This window comes from Megalobrama amblycephala, linkage group LG20, assembly GCF_018812025.1.
Source record: "Megalobrama amblycephala isolate DHTTF-2021 linkage group LG20, ASM1881202v1, whole genome shotgun sequence".
Classification (NCBI taxonomy): domain Eukaryota; kingdom Metazoa; phylum Chordata; class Actinopteri; order Cypriniformes; family Xenocyprididae; genus Megalobrama; species Megalobrama amblycephala.
In genome coordinates, this window is record NC_063063.1 from 16935038 (window position 1) to 16952047 (window position 17010).

Consider the following 17010-nt stretch of genomic DNA (forward strand, 5'->3'; position numbering starts at 1 on the left):
GGTTTGTGACGAAAGAACTCGGTGTTATTTTGGTATCGCTATAAACCAGATTCACACATTTTGACGTCATATTCCCATTGAGAATATGCTTCATATTCAAAGGCTTTACTAACTTTGACGGCGTTTGACCAGCAACCAGCTTACGTTGGAAACGAGGTCAGATGCTGTTGCGTCATTTCGCGGGGGAGACCTGGAGGCTCGTCGTCCAATCGCAGGCTATTTCACGATGTGAAGTAGAGGTACTTAACAAAACTTACCAGGCAAACTTATATAAGTATTGTGCTCCAGAAAAATTAAACTCGTTGGAAAGTCAGGAGTATGACCATAAGAGTTTTACTTTTGTACTTTTCCCCCTTTGTACCCTTTCTGACTGAAATTATGTTAGAGAGACAAACATTTCTGCAGCCATTACCAGTCAACAACTGAACCAGTTATTTCTAATGTGCAGTGCATCAGTTTTGACTGATAAACAGTTTTAATACCAAATAAAATCTGAGTTTTGCTGAAATCACATCTGACAAATGTAGTAGCCTCATTATAGGAGCTGTTTATATAACCCCCATGCGTTGTTGGGTGATCACATGATTGATTCGGGGTGGGCTGGAGAAGGGGTCTGTCTTTAGCAGAGGACAGTGAGGACAAAGTTGAGAGGAGATACAGCATGTTGACTTCATTCTCAAAGGTATTCAAACACAACACACTCACAGACACAACACGAATCTCACAGGTTAATTGGGAATCGTGCAAAATTTAATATTTTTATTTTGCTATAAAACATGGCCAAGGCCATTAAGTTTCTATTGAGTTATTTTAACATTATGCCAACCACTTTTATAAAAGCCACTTGGCTATTCAATGTAGACATTGAAAACATTCATTTTCCGATGTCAAATGTTAATGTGGTTGCATGTGCAGATGTGTCAGTGTGCCATGATTTTCCACATTTATAACTACAACTGTTTTTGACACTTTTGAGGACTGTGCTGTAATGTGTCCAGTGGAAATAAATGTGCCATTGTGCAATTTTGCCACATGTTAATCCCAGATAAGGATGCAACTAAGCATTCAAGATTAGGGGCAGACAAATGTAAAAGTTGAAGTCGTTGAAAACCCAAAACTGTGTCAGTGGTTAGGGTTATGGCCCTGATCCCAAGTTTCTAAAATCTGTCTTAAAACAGGCCATCCAGTTTAATATACAATCCAATTCTGCTCATTTCTGTAGATAAGCAGTTCACGGCCACCAGTATGTTAAAACGCTACACACCTCCATTTAATTGGCTTTAAATGTTTGAACTACCTACCAGTCATGTGTCTGAAATGACTTTATTTGCAGTTTTTAGATTCTCTGAATAACATAAGCACTTTTTTTTTTTTTTTTTTACATGTATGGAGAGTATTAGATGCAAATCATCCAATTTGTCATTGACGCAAACCTTAGATTACACTGACCCAAACTTAAAGTATTGAATATTAATTATAAGTACTCTCTCAGAATTGTATTCCTGCAAATAATAGGCTTTTTTGATTAGTACAATCCAAGAGGAGTTGTTTCTTTGAAGCTTGTAATCTAAAATCATGTTTATTTAATAAATTTAGACAACAGACAACCTTTGAACATTGATTATTGACCTTTTTAAGAGTTCTAGATAATGTAATGTTTCATATTAAAAAAAAAAAAACTTGCAGAATGAAGTATAACAATACAAATACTTGAACCAAGAGTGTCAGTATGCCACGGAATATCTAAAAGTCAATGCGGTTCAGCAGGTTTCTGGCTCTTGTTTGCCTATAATGATGGCGCATATTTACCCAGGAATTGTGGAAAGCAAAGGGTTTATGAATTCATGAGTTCTTCTTATCAGACCAGATAAAGCACACTGCTATAAAAGTCACCTACAGAAAGGACCTTGCTTACGTTATTTGCACAAGTCGAGTGTCTACATTAGGATATTACAGGAAGGCGACACCGGCAATCAGGGTGGTTTTGTCTTATAACTGTAATCGAGTCATGTTTAACAAGCTCTTGAACGCAGTATACTATTCTGTTTAACCATAGTGACAGATGGTAGGGGTTTTCATGGCTATATGGACAGGAAGACAAGAGGGTGTTTAAAACAGCAAACTTCCTCTTGACGTGTTGAATGTATTGTTAGGAATCAACAAAATCAAACACAACCAGAGCTGATCTAATAAAGTTTATTTTCTTAAAAATGACCAGTTTCTGTTCTTTTCTAGGAAATTAAACCCTTTTAAAATTCATACTAGCATCTACTTAATGGTTATTGAAGACTTCACAATATATTAAGTCTAGATGTTATGGTACACATGCATAAAATTCAGGCTGCATGAGAAGCCACAGTCACCACATTACACATAGATGGAGTTTGAGGGGCAAAAAGACAACGGGGCTGTAGAGATACTTGTCTCAGCTTCAAAGAGGCCAGAGGCCTCTGATATAACCAACTCCAGCAAGGCTTTTCAAAATCGGCATCGTACTTAAAACAGGCACAAGTCAGGCCATGGGCCCAAAAGAATGCAATAAAATGCTTTTAAGAGTCAGGATGCACTTTTAACAGTGATGCTATGACCACAAACAAAAATTAACTGAATGTAAATGTTCTGGGATTGTTTTTAATAGAAATCTTTTCTTTACATTCTCTGTAAGATTAACGGTCAAACATGTTTCAGAATTCTTTGGGCCCTTGGTTAACACTTCAAACCGCTTGGAGATTAAAGCTCCAAATATTTAGAAAGGGAACTTGAGAATGAGAAAAATATATACAATAGGCAAAAATAACCCTTTTCTAATAATGGCAGCAACAAAGGCGATGCAAACATTTCTGAATCTGCATGACCATAAGTTCCACACATCAATCACTTGCATAAAAGAATTTAACTTAAAAGAAGTCACCTCATTAAAAAGAGAAAAAAAAATTCTGGAGGACAATTTAGTGTTAGTTTTCTGATCTTTTCTTTGTTATTCCTCTTTCACAGAAAGAACTTATATGCTGAGACATGAGTATGATTACAGCAAGCCTAATGTGTGCTAACAAAAAATATTAATAACAATAATAATAATAATAATATATAATAAAATAAAAGACATTCAAATACAGTAAGATTTTTTTTTGCCTGAAAATACAAAACTACATGAGAAAGCATTAAAATCATATTTGTAGATCAGAATAACATATTAACATATTTAAAAAAAAAAAAAAGCAAGTGCTAATCACATTGTTTTTTGTTTTGTTTTTGTTAATTTTTTATATCATACATATATTTCAGCACATCTGCTGTCAAAAAAAAAAAAAAAAAAAAAAAAGCCACAATGGTATGGCTCTGCTTCTAATCCGAGAAACCGCAATCTGTAGCTCCCAGTGGCTCCGGTCGCGGTCAGATCTGTACATAAACTGCAGCAGAACTTGTCTTGAATCTCCACATAGCACTGAAGTTGCACAGGGCAGGGCGCACAGCGCAGGGCTATGTGATTGGAAGGACCAAAGAAAGTCTACTCCCTTTCCAAACACCACCACTGTGGCACCCACCTCCATAATCTCCAGAATCCTGAGTCAACATATTGCTTCACAATATTTCACTCTTCCAAATCATCCATCACGCTCCCAAGCAGAAGTGAAGAGAACTCCTTGCATTCTCAGTTAGCAATATACAGGAGAGTCTGCACCCAGTACTGAGGCAGCTTTACACGGTTTCAGAGTTCTGCATTTCACCTTTCCAAAGATAGTTTCTCTTAAAATGATTAATTCAAAGTCTGACATCTGACGTCTTTTGTTATCCACACACACTTTGCACACCAGGTCTCTCTGGCCCAGAAATGGCAGGCGCTCTGGATTTGTAGTCAGGTAAGATAAAGACCAGGGTGCTGTGATGAAGGATGAGCTCGATCTCAGTTGTGTTGTAATGTGTTGGATTCTATGGGAGGTGCCGAATCATACAGAGTGTCCGTGTCATGGGTCGGCTCACCGGCCAATGTGCAAGGATTGGACAATGTACCCGCGCCACAGTCACAAAAAAACCTAGATGGGACAGATTATAAAAGGGATTAGAGCAGATTAAACTATGTGTCCACAAAATGTTACATAAAAATTGTAATTCTGCAATTCACCAGTAACTATAGCCATTCTTGTGGATTTAAACAAACTAATACTTTTTGAAATAAAATGATTCTGAGTTTAGGTATTTATAGTGTTATAATTTCTATTTCAGATAAATGTTGTTCTTTGGAACTATCATTGATTCCATAAAAATATTAAGCCGTTTTCAACATTGATAATAATAGGAAATATTTCGTGAGCACCAAATCAGCATATTAAAATTATTTCTGAAGGATCATGTGACACTGAAGACTGGAGTAATGACTGCTGAAATTTCAGCTTTGTCATAACAACAAGTTACATTAAAATAGAAAACAGTTATTTAAAATTTTAATTATTAATTGTAATTATTATGGTTTTTACTATATTTGTGATTAAATAAATGCTTGGTGAGGATAACAAAACACACGCTAAACAGTAGTGTATATATTGCACTGACCTATCATGCCGTATAAACTCCACATCATGCCCTTGGTGGCACTTCTTAATACAGTTCACACAAATTGCATTCCGGTCTGTTGTGTTACAGGTGTGACACCTAATAGAAAAGAATGGAACATAGTGAAATACTACAATCATTTATGTTGGTTTTCAAAGCAGACTGCTTCAAGTTGCCTGCCTTCTGATTACCTGTAGAAATCGTGCATGGGGTAGCTGGTGTAACTGGAAATCTTGTACAGGCACTGACCTCTGCTCACTGCCTTTTCTATGGCATCCTGATTGTTCATAATTTTATTATCTAGAAAGTTATGGAAAAGATTTACATTAACACACATATATTATTGAGGTAAAGTGAGAAAGATAGTCATCTATGACTCTTAGAACGTTTACCTTTCATTGTAACATTGACACCGGAGGCTAGAAATAAGCCTCCAAATCTGTTGTTGAATATTTGATTGCCTTCCAGCGTCGCTGTGGCATGGTTTGTGATTTCAATGCCTAAAGTGGGGGTCAGAGAGAGTGTTGTTTGGACGAATTAATAGAAAAGTGACACATAAACTGCACACAAATTCCAATTCCAAGAACTCCAGAATGTCCAGTATGCGTTTCATTTACAATCATGATAATGGCACTTTCCTTTATTATTTCACAATTTAACATTACTACACCAAAATAAGCATTACACAAGACTTAAGACCACCACAGTGGCAGCATGTACGCACTTCTGACCTTAAACCTTCTACCGACCTGCAGCAAAGCCGTCAAATATCCGGTTCTTCCGCAGCACTGGGTGGCTGTTTGTGCTGATGAGAACACCAGCCTGTGCGTTCCTGAAGATGTCGTTCTCTTCCAACAACCCTGAATACGCATATGAAAACACAGTTATTAGTTTCTAAGGTAATGATTAAACATGGAACATCCATTATATTAATTGGGCAGCTTTTTTGGCACAGATTAAGCTCAGTTTTGAATCAAGGGATTTCATTGGGGGATTAATCACTAATAGTGTGATTTAGCTCAAGACATCCCTTGATCCGTGTCTAGGAATCTGTTCCGATTACATTTTTCTACTTCAAGTCTTTCCCAAGCATTTCCTGTACTGTGCTCATAAACAGAAATGGATTGAAAAATTTCTTCTTACCCCTCCCGCCGTTGAATATGCAAATACCCCCATCCCGTCCATCGTGGATCTTATTCCTGCGCAGCGTGGGGTTGCTGTCTGTCTTAATCCACACCCCCGCCATGGCATTATCAAAGATCTCATTGTCCTCAATAAAACCCAGCCCTACGAATAGACCAACAAATTATGTTAAACACAACAAGCAGAAACCTATCTTACAACTGGCCAGCCCAATATGACAGCCAAAATCTGTGAAAAGACAAATGGAGAGAACAGAGAGGAAAGTAAATAAAGAACTTACCAGAGTTGTAAACAAGGATGCCTCCATTTTGTCCGCCCCAAATTTTGTTTCTTCTGATTTTTGGATTGCTTCCAGTTCTTCATGAAAAAATAAAATAAAATATTGAAAAAAAAAACATCAATCTTGTACAATGCGTCCAAAAATGTATCCAATGTACAAATTGGATTTGGACTTTTTTTACTACCAAGACTCTTGAAAACCTATTTGTACCTCTGATACTTCCTAAAGAAGCTGAAAATTCTATTACTTCCTCCCTACCTGATCTGGACTCCAGAGTACATGTGATTATAGATATCATTATCTTCCAGTACACCATGTCCATTGTCATAAAAATACACCCCAACCTTTTCAGAAAGAAAAAAAACATCAACAACAACAATATTAACAGATGAGAATGAAGGCTAGATCATATCTAAAGAAATATTGAAGATCCAAACCTGTTTTCCACTGTGTATCCTGTTCCTTCTGAGTACTGGCGTGCTTCCTGTGGTCACCCACACTCCAGCCAGAGTGTTGCTGTACACCTCATTCTCTTCTATTACACCCTGGCCCTTTTCATGCTATAAATAGAAACAGACAGTTACGCTAAGACCAATGAATATTGTGCATAATATTTTGTTCTGTCAGCAGCCCGTAATGTATTCCAGTCAGTTCACGTGCATGCTCACCACATAGATTCCTCCATGCTGCCCATCATGGATCTTGTTGTGCCTTACTATAGGACAGCTGTTCGTTCTGATCTGAATGCCAGCCAGGGCATTTCCATAAATATCATTTCCCTCTATGAGGCCCCTCCCATCACCAAATATGTAAACGCCTCCTTGGTTTCCATTGAATATGGCATTTCCCCTAGATTAAGAGCAGACAGCTCATTTTATAGATAATCAACAAGATGGATCAATCAACTGACAGTATACTGAGTGTTTAGTGAGCTCAGCACAATCATTACCCAAAATAATTTTCAAGTCTAAAAATAGAAATATTGATTTATACTAATATGTCAGTGAGGACAAAGGGAAAACTGACCTTATTGTCGGGTCACTGTTGGAGGTGATCCACACACCAGCAAAGTTATTGGCATAGATTTTGTTTTCTATGAACTGGCCTCGACCTTTCTCGTGAACATAGATGCCCCCCGTTTGGCCGTGGTGGATCTCACAGCGTACCACTGTCGGGTTAGCATACGCTTTCACCTCAAATCCTGCAATCCTGTTCCTGTGGATATTACAGCTCTCAAAGTAGCCCTGCAGAGGGAGACAAAGAGACAGAAATCAGCTGACTGGCTGCTGCCCAAAACAGATGAGATCTGATTAAAAAAAAAAAAATAGGTTTAATTACCATGCCATGGTCAAAAGTAAACACTCCTACATCTCTGCCATGGTGGATATGATTACGTCTGATGATAGGATTGCCATGGTTTTTTACCCAGATACCCGCAAGCGCATTGTTTGAGATTTCGTTATCTTCATAAATACCCTATAACAAAACAGCACACAGGTTTAAAAAAAAAAAAAAAAAATCAATACCTATATTGTGATTAGTACTTAATTGGAATGCACCGATACCACTTTTTCCAGAATAAGGCAGATACTTTCATTTTTGGTACTCGCTGATACCGATGCCTGTATTTTCACTGCATTTGTAATTTTTAAATATATTAGGTAGAGAAACCAAAAGAATATGAATCATATTTGATTTAATTTGTTTAGCAAATATATCCTTCAGTTATTTTCATGCTTAATTATGCCTGTTAAAATGTATTGTACAAGCCTCTGTTACTTTCACTGTTCATTCTATTGCTCTATAATATATTATCTTTCATTTAATAGCACACCACATTTTTAGAGCTGCTTCAGCTGCTTCATAAAATGATTTTTTCTACTGACCTGGTTTGTTCAGTATCACAGTTCAATTACAATTTTAATACTACAGCAAAAACTACTAGCCTAATTAATGTAAATGTAAAACATTATTAAACAGTCAGTAATACAATAAGAACAAATAATTCAATTACAAATAAATATATACAATAGAACAAAGATACAAATGAAATAAACAGTGCTTTTCAAATAGTTCTAACAGTAGTTTTCAGGTACAGAATTTGAATAAAGTAATCAAATGTAAAATAACACTGCTTAGTCTTTGCAGTATAAATTAAATATAGATGAAGTGTGTGATTTCTGTTTAACATTAAAAACAAGACAGAATGCACGGATCCAATATACTGTTACACATAGGGTTGGGTTTCGTTCGGATTTTAAAGTCAATTATTTTATCCCTCAAAACTCATCTTTGATTACCAAAATTACATTATAGAAGTGCGCGCGCTCTCTTTTTTTTACCGTCAGTTAACGTTAGTAATATGTGCCTCATTTTACCTTCTTTGCTAATGACATATCCGACCGAACTACAACATTTCCAGCAAAGTCTGTGAAAAAGGGATGTGTGCTCAACAAGCTCACGCGTCTGTGCTGCTGCACGCTCAATCCACTCCGAGTTTCACTTGTCAGCTCACGCACAGCAGCTGTATAGGCGTACATATTTCATTTAACATTCTATTAATTCAAAACATTTACATCATAGACATCCTTCTCTGATATATCCATTCCTCTCTGTTGTCACGAGTTTCTTTGTCAAAAGCACTCTACTGTACATGCTGCGTGGTATCGGTTGTTGGTATTGAAGCATTTTAATGAGTGCATGAGCACAGTATTGGGAATCCGTAATAATTATTATTTGTCATTAAAGCATGCAATAGTCTTGTCTGCAACTGTATTATCTACAATTTATGACTAGCAATCAGAGTTTCAATACTGAGATAAAGCAGACATTCAGATATTCAGTATGACCCTATTGTATGGAAAACAACATAAGGACAATAATGACAATTTCCATTTTGAACAGATTTAACGCATTTCAAAATAGAAAACGAAGATCCCTACCTGTGCATGATCAGTGATGTACAGTCCAACATTTTCACAATCGCTGATGTTGCAGTGTTTAATGGTAGGTCCGGCACCCTGACCACTTACACACACTGCTGATCCCACTGCAGACAGACAGACAGAGAAAGGTCCACCTCAATCACCCTGATAAAATTTCTTGTACTTCAACTGCTAAAATATGCCACTAACAGAGAGGTCATGAGTTCAATTCCCAGAGAACACTTATGCAGATAAAATGCATACACTGAATGTCTACCAAATTATTGCAGGTAAAAGTGGCTTCTCCCTCTTAATCCATTATATGTTAAAGGTGCCCTAGAATTGAAAATTGAATTTACCTTGGCATAGTTAAATAATTAGAGTTCTGTACATGGAAATGACATACAGTGAGTCTCAAACTCCATTGTTTCCTCCTTCATATGTAAATTTGTGCAAAAGACCTCCGAAGAACAGGCGAATCTCAACATAACACCGAGTGTGACGCAATAGTCGGGATCATTAATATGTACGCTCCCAAGTTTTGCATATGCCAGCCCATGCTCAGGGCATTAGATAAGCCAGTATTAACGACTGGAGCAGCACAGCCGAATCAACAGACTTTATGCAGGTAAGCAAGCAAGGACAATAGCAAAAAATGGCAGATGGAGCAATAATAACTGACATGATCCATGATATCATGATATTTTTAGTGATATTTGTAAACTGTTTTTCTAAATGTTTCATTAGCATGTTGCTAATGTACTGTTAAATGTGGTTAAAGTTACCATCGTTTCTTACTGTATTCACAGAGACCAGAGCCGTCGTTATTTTCATTAATTATTTCATTCATTACTTGCAGTCTGTATAATTCATAAACAACTTCATTCTTTATAAATCTCTCCAACAGTGTGTAATGTTAGCTTTAGCCCCATTAGTCACGGAACACTATCAAACTCATTCAGTAAACATCCAAATAAATACTATGCTTAAATGATCTGATGCATGCATGACGAACACTTTGTAAAGATCCATTTTGAGGGTTATATTAGCTGTGTGAACTTTGTTTATGCAATGTATATAGAGTTGTGAGCTTGGGGGCGGGGAGCGCGAGCATTTAAAGGGGACACGCACAGAATTGCCGCATTTTTAATTATGCCCAAAATAGGCAGTTAAAAAATTTAATAAAAAAATCTATGGGGTATTTTGAGCTGAAACTTCACAGACACAAATTACATTTAAATATAAATAAATACAAAACAGAATAATAAAACTAAATTATATATATTTTTTTACAATATTACTGTATAACAGCCTTAATGAGCTAACAAACTTCTAAAAACATTTTAAAAATCTTACCAACACTAAACTTTTGAATGGTAGTGTATTGAACTAGGGAAGCAGATGGTAGTGTAAATGAAATGTACCTGTGCAGGTGCTGCGGATAACGCAGTGGTCGATGTTGGGGCTGCAGTTAACTGTGATCTCCAAACAGTGGTGAGCATTATGATGCTGTGCTGACTTATCATCAGGGTTGAACTGAAGGTAAAAAAAAAAGTAATATTACAAACACTCAAAAACATGATTTGCTGCAACCTCTGAAAAAAAGCATCAAGGGTGAATTAGAAAAGAGCAAGTAGTGTTGTTATCTAAAAGAAATCATGCAATGATTTACAAATGCGACGATTGTAATAAGAAAAAAGCTGTAAAAACGGTTACTCACCCTGATGGTCATGTAGCCCACATATGCATCTTCAGATCCCTCCATAAACACAAACGTTGAATCTCTAGTGTTTTCAATGACAACCTTGTCAGCTACCTTCCCTGAGGCTGAAAGGAAAGAAAACAGAGATGTGTGTTAGTGACTTTAGTTAAGACTAAAAGTTGAAGGATATAGGTAACAAAAACAGGGTCATCAGATTCACCTGCACCAATCATTGTGATGGGGGATTCAATGTAGATCCATTCATCTGTGTAAATGCCAGAATGCACAAATATCAGGCCATCAAAATGGGCCTCCTGCACCCCTCCCAGTGCATCCTCAATGGTGTCATAATACTGCAAACCAGAAAAACACTGTCATTACAACGAAGCTGAAAATGCCTAAGTGCATTTATTGAACCTTCTTTAAAAAAGAAAAAAAGAAACTGCTGAAGCCAACGATCCATACCAACATATTCTCTCTGCCTTTGTATCTGGCTGGATTACTATAAAAGTGTTCTGCAAAACCAGGCTTTACATGTGCTCCTTTATACTGTGGAAAAGGAAAAACAAAAGCAAAGACTTAATGAATGCTTCTTCGTATTCAAATGTATTTATAATTTTTGATTGGTTCACCCAAGATGGACAGTTAACATGAGGTGTAAATGTGGCCCTTAGTCACTTAATTATTATTCTTATAAATTACAAATAAAATGCCTCAGACTGGGAAAATCATGGAAGGTTTCACATCCATGCTGACTTAGAAAGGAAAACAGAAATGCAAGCACTCATACCAACTGCTGAAAGCTCTCTTTCCATGGGTTTGGTTGCTCATACTCTTCCGGGTTGATCTGGTAGAACTTCCCTGGCTCTGGATGCATCATGGGTCGTGTGTACTCAAACACCTCCATGTACAGTCTTTTCCTGTAAAAAGCACAAACAGACAAAACAATCACTAAAGACGTAACCTTATGATATCAGTAATATCTGGACCAATCCCCCACTAACACAACATTAAGGTGGCTGATAAGCATTTTGTAAAATTGATCAAAGTATCCTTAAAAAAAAAAAAAAAAATAATAATAATAATAATAATAATATTGTTTCCAAAAAGCTATTCAGCAGCAAAACTGCTGTAAACATGGATAAGAAATCATCACCTTGGAATTATAAGGTTCTGATATCTGATATTTTTGTCAAAATTGAGTTATTCACATTCTTATTCTGTGACAACTTATTTACAATATGTGATTTTTTTATGTTATGTACATTTTGGAACTTTTTATTTAGAAAACAAAAAGGTTCCATCTACGAATTCGAATGGAATGCAAAAACTTTGAAGCTCAAAATTTCAAAACCGCTCAGAATGCAGATAGAACCTTCAAATTCCAAGGTGGCAAAATGTCTCGAGCACAAAATCAGCATATTAAAATGATTTCTGAAGGATCATGTGACACTGAAAACTGGAGTAATGACTACTAGAAAATTCAGCTTTGCCATCACAGGAATATACCGTTTAAAAATATATTAAAATAGAAAAAAAGTTACTCTAAAAACATTGAACCGGGCGGGGGTCTGTTGCTCTAGAGTACCTAAATCATACCTAAAGTGGTTTGCGAAACGCCATGTCTTTTAATGTTGTATATTCTTTTAAGCATAATTTATTTTTTTGGACAATTGCGAAAGCGTGATTCTCATGATTTCATTCACCATGACTCTGTCCAAAGACCGTCCTCTCAGACCCCCACCCCCCAAAACATTTTCTCATCAGATCTATACAAATCTCATAGGTGACCTATTTTGATCTCAAAAAGGTGAATTCTCACCTAAAGGTGAGGAGTTTGCATCTATGAATTATATCACAATATTACGGTTACTGATATTTGATCAAATAATGCAGCCGCGGTGAGCATAAGAGACCTCTGCAAATAAGACTGATATCTAAAATCCCCAAAAGACGATTCTTCTGCATGTTAGCAATGTCCAGTGTTAAAGAATTACACTCTTATATTCCTCTGATATGTACCATCTCTTTTTGCAATAGTAGTGTGGTTCACCCGTCATGATCAACATAACTTATGGACACTGCAACAATGTGCTGGTTGTCTCAATCTACTGGATAATTAGTATCCCACTTACAGCATGATGCTGCCATTAACATTTTCCACCATACTCCTACAATGAAAGTGACTTCTGTAAATCAATCTATTGTCAGTATGTAAAAACTCTCACCAGAGGATAGGGTCATTTGCAAGCTCACTGAATCGCTTGCATACGCAGGCAGCCTGGCACAGGTCCTGCTCCAGCAGGTAGGAGAAGATCTTCAGAACGACTTCATCCGGAAGCTTCTCTTGGAGATACTGCTCCGCTGGGGCGGCTGAAACAAAATCAACAGGAAAAGAATCTAAAGAAAACTGCCTGCAGAGCACACTTAATAAAAATAATAGCATTAGTCCTTTAATAAGAAGCTAAACGTTTAATAATCGAGACCACATCTCTTCACTCACCTGGCAGGTCCTGGGATTTTCCCGACACTCTTGCACGTTTAGCTCTGTGACCGAAATTTTCTGTGGCTGAAGTGGAGGCTCCCTGCATCACACAAATCAGACATTGACTTTTTAAACTGCTATTTAGATTAAAACAACTTTAGAAGGACTATCTCTGTCAAACTAAACAGGGTTAGTTTACATCTCAAATGTGCAAAATCTTTACCTCCATACTGTTTTTTGTGGGGCACACGGTTCTTTTAGGCAACAGGGACTTTCTACGGAGTTGGTATGGACTGTTTTGAGCTCCTGGACCAGATTCTTCTGCAACCATATCTGCAGGGATGTCCTCATCTACAGAGAGCATAGAAAGAAAAAGAAAACAATCCATTCAGCAAAACATATCTCAACCTGCCCTGCACAAGCTCAGACCCCCAAGTTCCACCGCAAACTCCTGATTTCCATGTTTGCACTGCACGTTGTAAAATGTGCCTGCAGGAACAAAATAGACCCATTCTCACAAGGAAAACGGTCAAAAGGAAAATGGTTGGCTTTCTCCAAAAGCATAGCAGTGCAGACAACATTTCTGCCCATCAGTTGGTAAGAACATCACACATCGGTGCAAAACACTGAATTTCCATGCTTCCAGACGGCTTGCTTTTCCATATATTTCTATTAAAGGGGTAAAAATCCTCCTAACTCCCTTAACCTTCTTCATACAACTGGTTTTGCACATGTAAACATTATATGTTATACATATAAAAGCTACTGCAAAAACTACTGCTGTTCTTTATTCAGCTACAAATGATCCCTACCTGTTCACCTCTGTTTGTGTGTGCAAGTGCCCTACCTACCTGTCAATACCTGGTGTACTGATCACCTGAGAGCCTTAGAGTCTGTCCTTCCCTACAGCACAATTGGTACCTGGAGACAACATCCAAAAGTGAAAGATGAGAAGAGCAGCTAAAGCTTGACTCTAAACTGTCACGAATTTTATGGCAACTCACAGCTGACTGGACCATCGGTAACGAAGGCTTTATAGCCAAGACGGCAAGGCAACAAAAGTACATCAGGGCAAAATATCAACACAAAATGAAATCCTTATCTGTTCAGCCATGACTCTGCTCACTCTCTCTGTCTGCCTACATACATCTAGTCAGTGCCCACATCCAAAAGGTATAAATACAAAGCATTATGGAGTAGATGCTCTTCCTTTTTCTTTTGCAGCATATATGTATTTAATAATGAAACCCAAACAAGAACCTAAGGCTTATATTTACATGCATATGTAATGCAAATACATAGATATTACATAATTATACTTTTTAAAAGCCCAACTACCCTAAATAAGGAATATGGGGATAGTGATACATTGATGGTATCAGGTGGTAAAACCATAGTACTACTATGGTGCATGTCAAAAAAACATGGTAAATTTGGGTACTTTTAAGTGTAAAGGTCATAATGATATTAAATTTGAGAATATGAATGTACTGCACTCTCAAGTCAATGCATTGCTTAGGCTGATATTCTAATTTAAAAAGACTGACTGGAATCATCACATCAAATGTAAACATTAAGGTAGTCAAAATGCACTGATTACTACTGGTCTAAAATGAAACAATAAACCAAAATAAATGCTTAAAGAGCATGAAAACCTAATGCATTAACACTTTATCAGTGGATTTTTCAAAGAAGACTTGAAAGCCTGTCAGTGGGGGGTCTGTAACCCAGCTAAACGTGGAAACAAAGGTTTCTGAATGACCATCGCAGATGAACCTCCACCAACAGAAACCAGGGCTTTGTGCATAGCATCTACAAATCTACCAAAATAACTATCCATGTGATAAATGTTGCACTGTGCACATATCCCCAACAAAACAGCAAAGAGAGCCGTTGTCTAACCCCGTTTTCTCGCTATAAGCTCAAGTGCGCAGCTACTTATATTAGCTACTGTGCTACCTAGCACTGTGTAAACAGTTAACTTCCCAGCTACTGCATTCAAAGCTAACCCAAACGAGCTCAATGCAGTTGAAGATATTAATGCGGTGTAGTAAGCAGCTACTGTGTTTAGTGTAAATGGACAGTGCTATCAATGGCAGCTCATCACTGGATACTAGCAGCTACGCAGCGCAGATTTTCCTGCTTAAATCCACTTCTTACGTATCTCTTCCACCTATAACCCATGAGAGATAGCTTATACCAGACATAAATCAACATTTATCTTGTCACATTGTTTCTAGGTTTAAAGCCAACCCGGAAATGTGGCGAGTGAGTTAAAAGCTAGCCGTTTACGGTTCGGGCTCGTGAAGCCCAAACAAAGCGCGGCCTGGCCTGTATATATGCGCCTCGACGCTCTGCACACAAGCCCTTTTAATCAGGCCGTGCGGCTTCGGAGTGGCCGTGTCGGGTCAGATATATAAAGTACCGTACACGACACGGTACAACATTGAAGCGTTCTTGAATTAAAGGTCCCCGTCTCACCTCTTTCTGCGTTGTTTCTTTCCGGCTGCACCGGGCGCGGCCTCGACACTCGCCTGGGTCTCCTGCTGCTCGCTCTGACGGAGTTCATTTGGCGAGGTGACTTTACCCAGAAAAAATACGCTTCCCTCGAACCTTATTCTGTTGTTCTTAGCATTTACACAAATATCTGGTCTGAAACAAGTCAAATCAACCGTCTACGCCGAAAAAGGACACCAACCCGGGGCAGTTTTTCTTATTCGGGGTGTTGTTGGTGTGTTTTTTTTCGGACAGCTCCCCCCTGTGCTGAGCTCCGTGTCTCTCTCCCTCTCTCTCTAGCAGGAGGAGCCATTAACATGGACATGGAGAACATGCACAAGGGGGCACCACTGATATTCAGCAAGAGTAACATTGATTAATTCCTTTTAAATATTGATCCTCCAATCTTGGAGAAGTTTCAAAGTGTAAACAGCCCGGTGCCATGACACTGTGATTACAACTGTGTAAAAACCTTCCCTGATAATTACAAAAAAAAAAAAAACATCAGAGAAGTCTAAACTGGTCTTTTAGCTGGTCAAGATAGCAGAAAGTGGGTTAAAGGTTCTGGGAGACCTGCTATACTAGTTGAGCACCAGTTTGGCCAGGCTTGGAGACCAATTAGACCATCTCAAACCAGCTAAGACCAGCAAAATATCTTATTCTGGTTTAAGATGTTTGTGTTAGAAAAACACACCTGAAAGCATTACTCTTACAAACCTGACCAATTAAAAAATAAATAAAGCACTTTTCAAACTTTCTTAGAACCGAATAAAAGATGTTCTTTATTCTGCTTGGCTTTATTTACCAGATAAACTACAGCAGGGATGTCAATGCCACAGACCCCCAAATATGATTACCCTCATGGGACCCCTATCCAAAAATTTTTAGAAGGCAGCCACAATATGTATTTTAATGTTTAAAGACCCAATTTATACTGTGAAAAAATATAAATGTGAAAAATATTAGGTGGAAAATATTTAGTTTCTATTTCATTAATTTTTTTCCCTACTCACTATAGTACTGTTAGATGTATTTAGTTAAATACTTTATTTTAATCTATTTGCATTTTTTTTGTCAAAAATATTTATTTTAGATAATTTTTTTAACCTTTTCCAAGATCCCAGTTCGATATCCCCTGAACTATGGCAACATGAAGATTTAGTATGTTTATAAAATCACATTTCAAAGAAAACATTTCATTGACTTGGTTTCTTAAGAGTTGCTTTTGGGTTTGAATCTAAAATGTAAAGTTAAGTGTACAAATAAAGTCTGTCTGAACTAAAAAAAAAAAAAGTTTATAATTATAATAAACAATTATCTTTGAAATTAGGTAAAATAAAACGTTCCCCAATTTATCCATTAGATGGCGACATTGCCACCAACCAAAATTCAAGTTGTAATTTTACCGACAATGCACGCACACACACAC

General features: G+C 37.4%; 1 protein-coding gene across 2 annotated transcripts; it reads right to left on the reverse strand.

Moving 5' to 3' along the window:
- Nucleotides 1-2182: 2182 nt before the first annotated feature.
- On the reverse strand, nucleotides 2183-15877 carry fbxo11b (F-box protein 11b). Of its 2 annotated transcripts, XM_048171053.1 has the most exons (23): nucleotides 15567-15877; nucleotides 13937-14006; nucleotides 13309-13436; nucleotides 13104-13185; nucleotides 12829-12973; nucleotides 11391-11520; nucleotides 11066-11149; nucleotides 10821-10953; nucleotides 10619-10725; nucleotides 10323-10434; nucleotides 8917-9023; nucleotides 7313-7450; nucleotides 7001-7218; nucleotides 6643-6823; nucleotides 6412-6534; nucleotides 6233-6318; nucleotides 5975-6051; nucleotides 5695-5838; nucleotides 5301-5411; nucleotides 4944-5051; nucleotides 4743-4851; nucleotides 4552-4650; nucleotides 2183-4034 (listed from the first exon to the last, which is right to left on the reverse strand). In XM_048171053.1, exons 3-23 carry the CDS (start codon nucleotides 13414-13416, stop codon nucleotides 3905-3907), a joined length of 2532 nt encoding a protein of 843 aa, XP_048027010.1. In that variant the 5' UTR covers nucleotides 13417-13436; nucleotides 13937-14006; nucleotides 15567-15877; the 3' UTR covers nucleotides 2183-3904. The 2 variants fall into 2 exon arrangements, with proteins under 2 accessions (XP_048027010.1, XP_048027009.1); XM_048171052.1 differs by lacking the exon at nucleotides 13937-14006 and having other exon boundaries at nucleotides 15567-15876.
- Between the last annotated feature and the right edge of the window lie 1133 nt (nucleotides 15878-17010).

What these genes read in the sequence shown, in the direction of transcription:
- fbxo11b (XM_048171052.1), bottom strand. Translation starts at nt 15,654, where the DNA reads ATGAACTCCGTCAGAGCGAGCAGCAGGAGACCCAGGCGAGTGTCGAGG. An exon ending in ACATCACTGATCATGCACAG is followed by an intron (nt 7,451 to 8,916) that starts GTAGGGATCTTC and finishes GTTTTGTTATAG; the next exon opens with GGTATTTATGAAGATAACGA. An exon ending in AACAGTGACCCGACAATAAG is followed by an intron (nt 6,824 to 7,000) that starts GTCAGTTTTCCC and finishes CTCTTAATCTAG; the next exon opens with GGGAAATGCCATATTCAATG.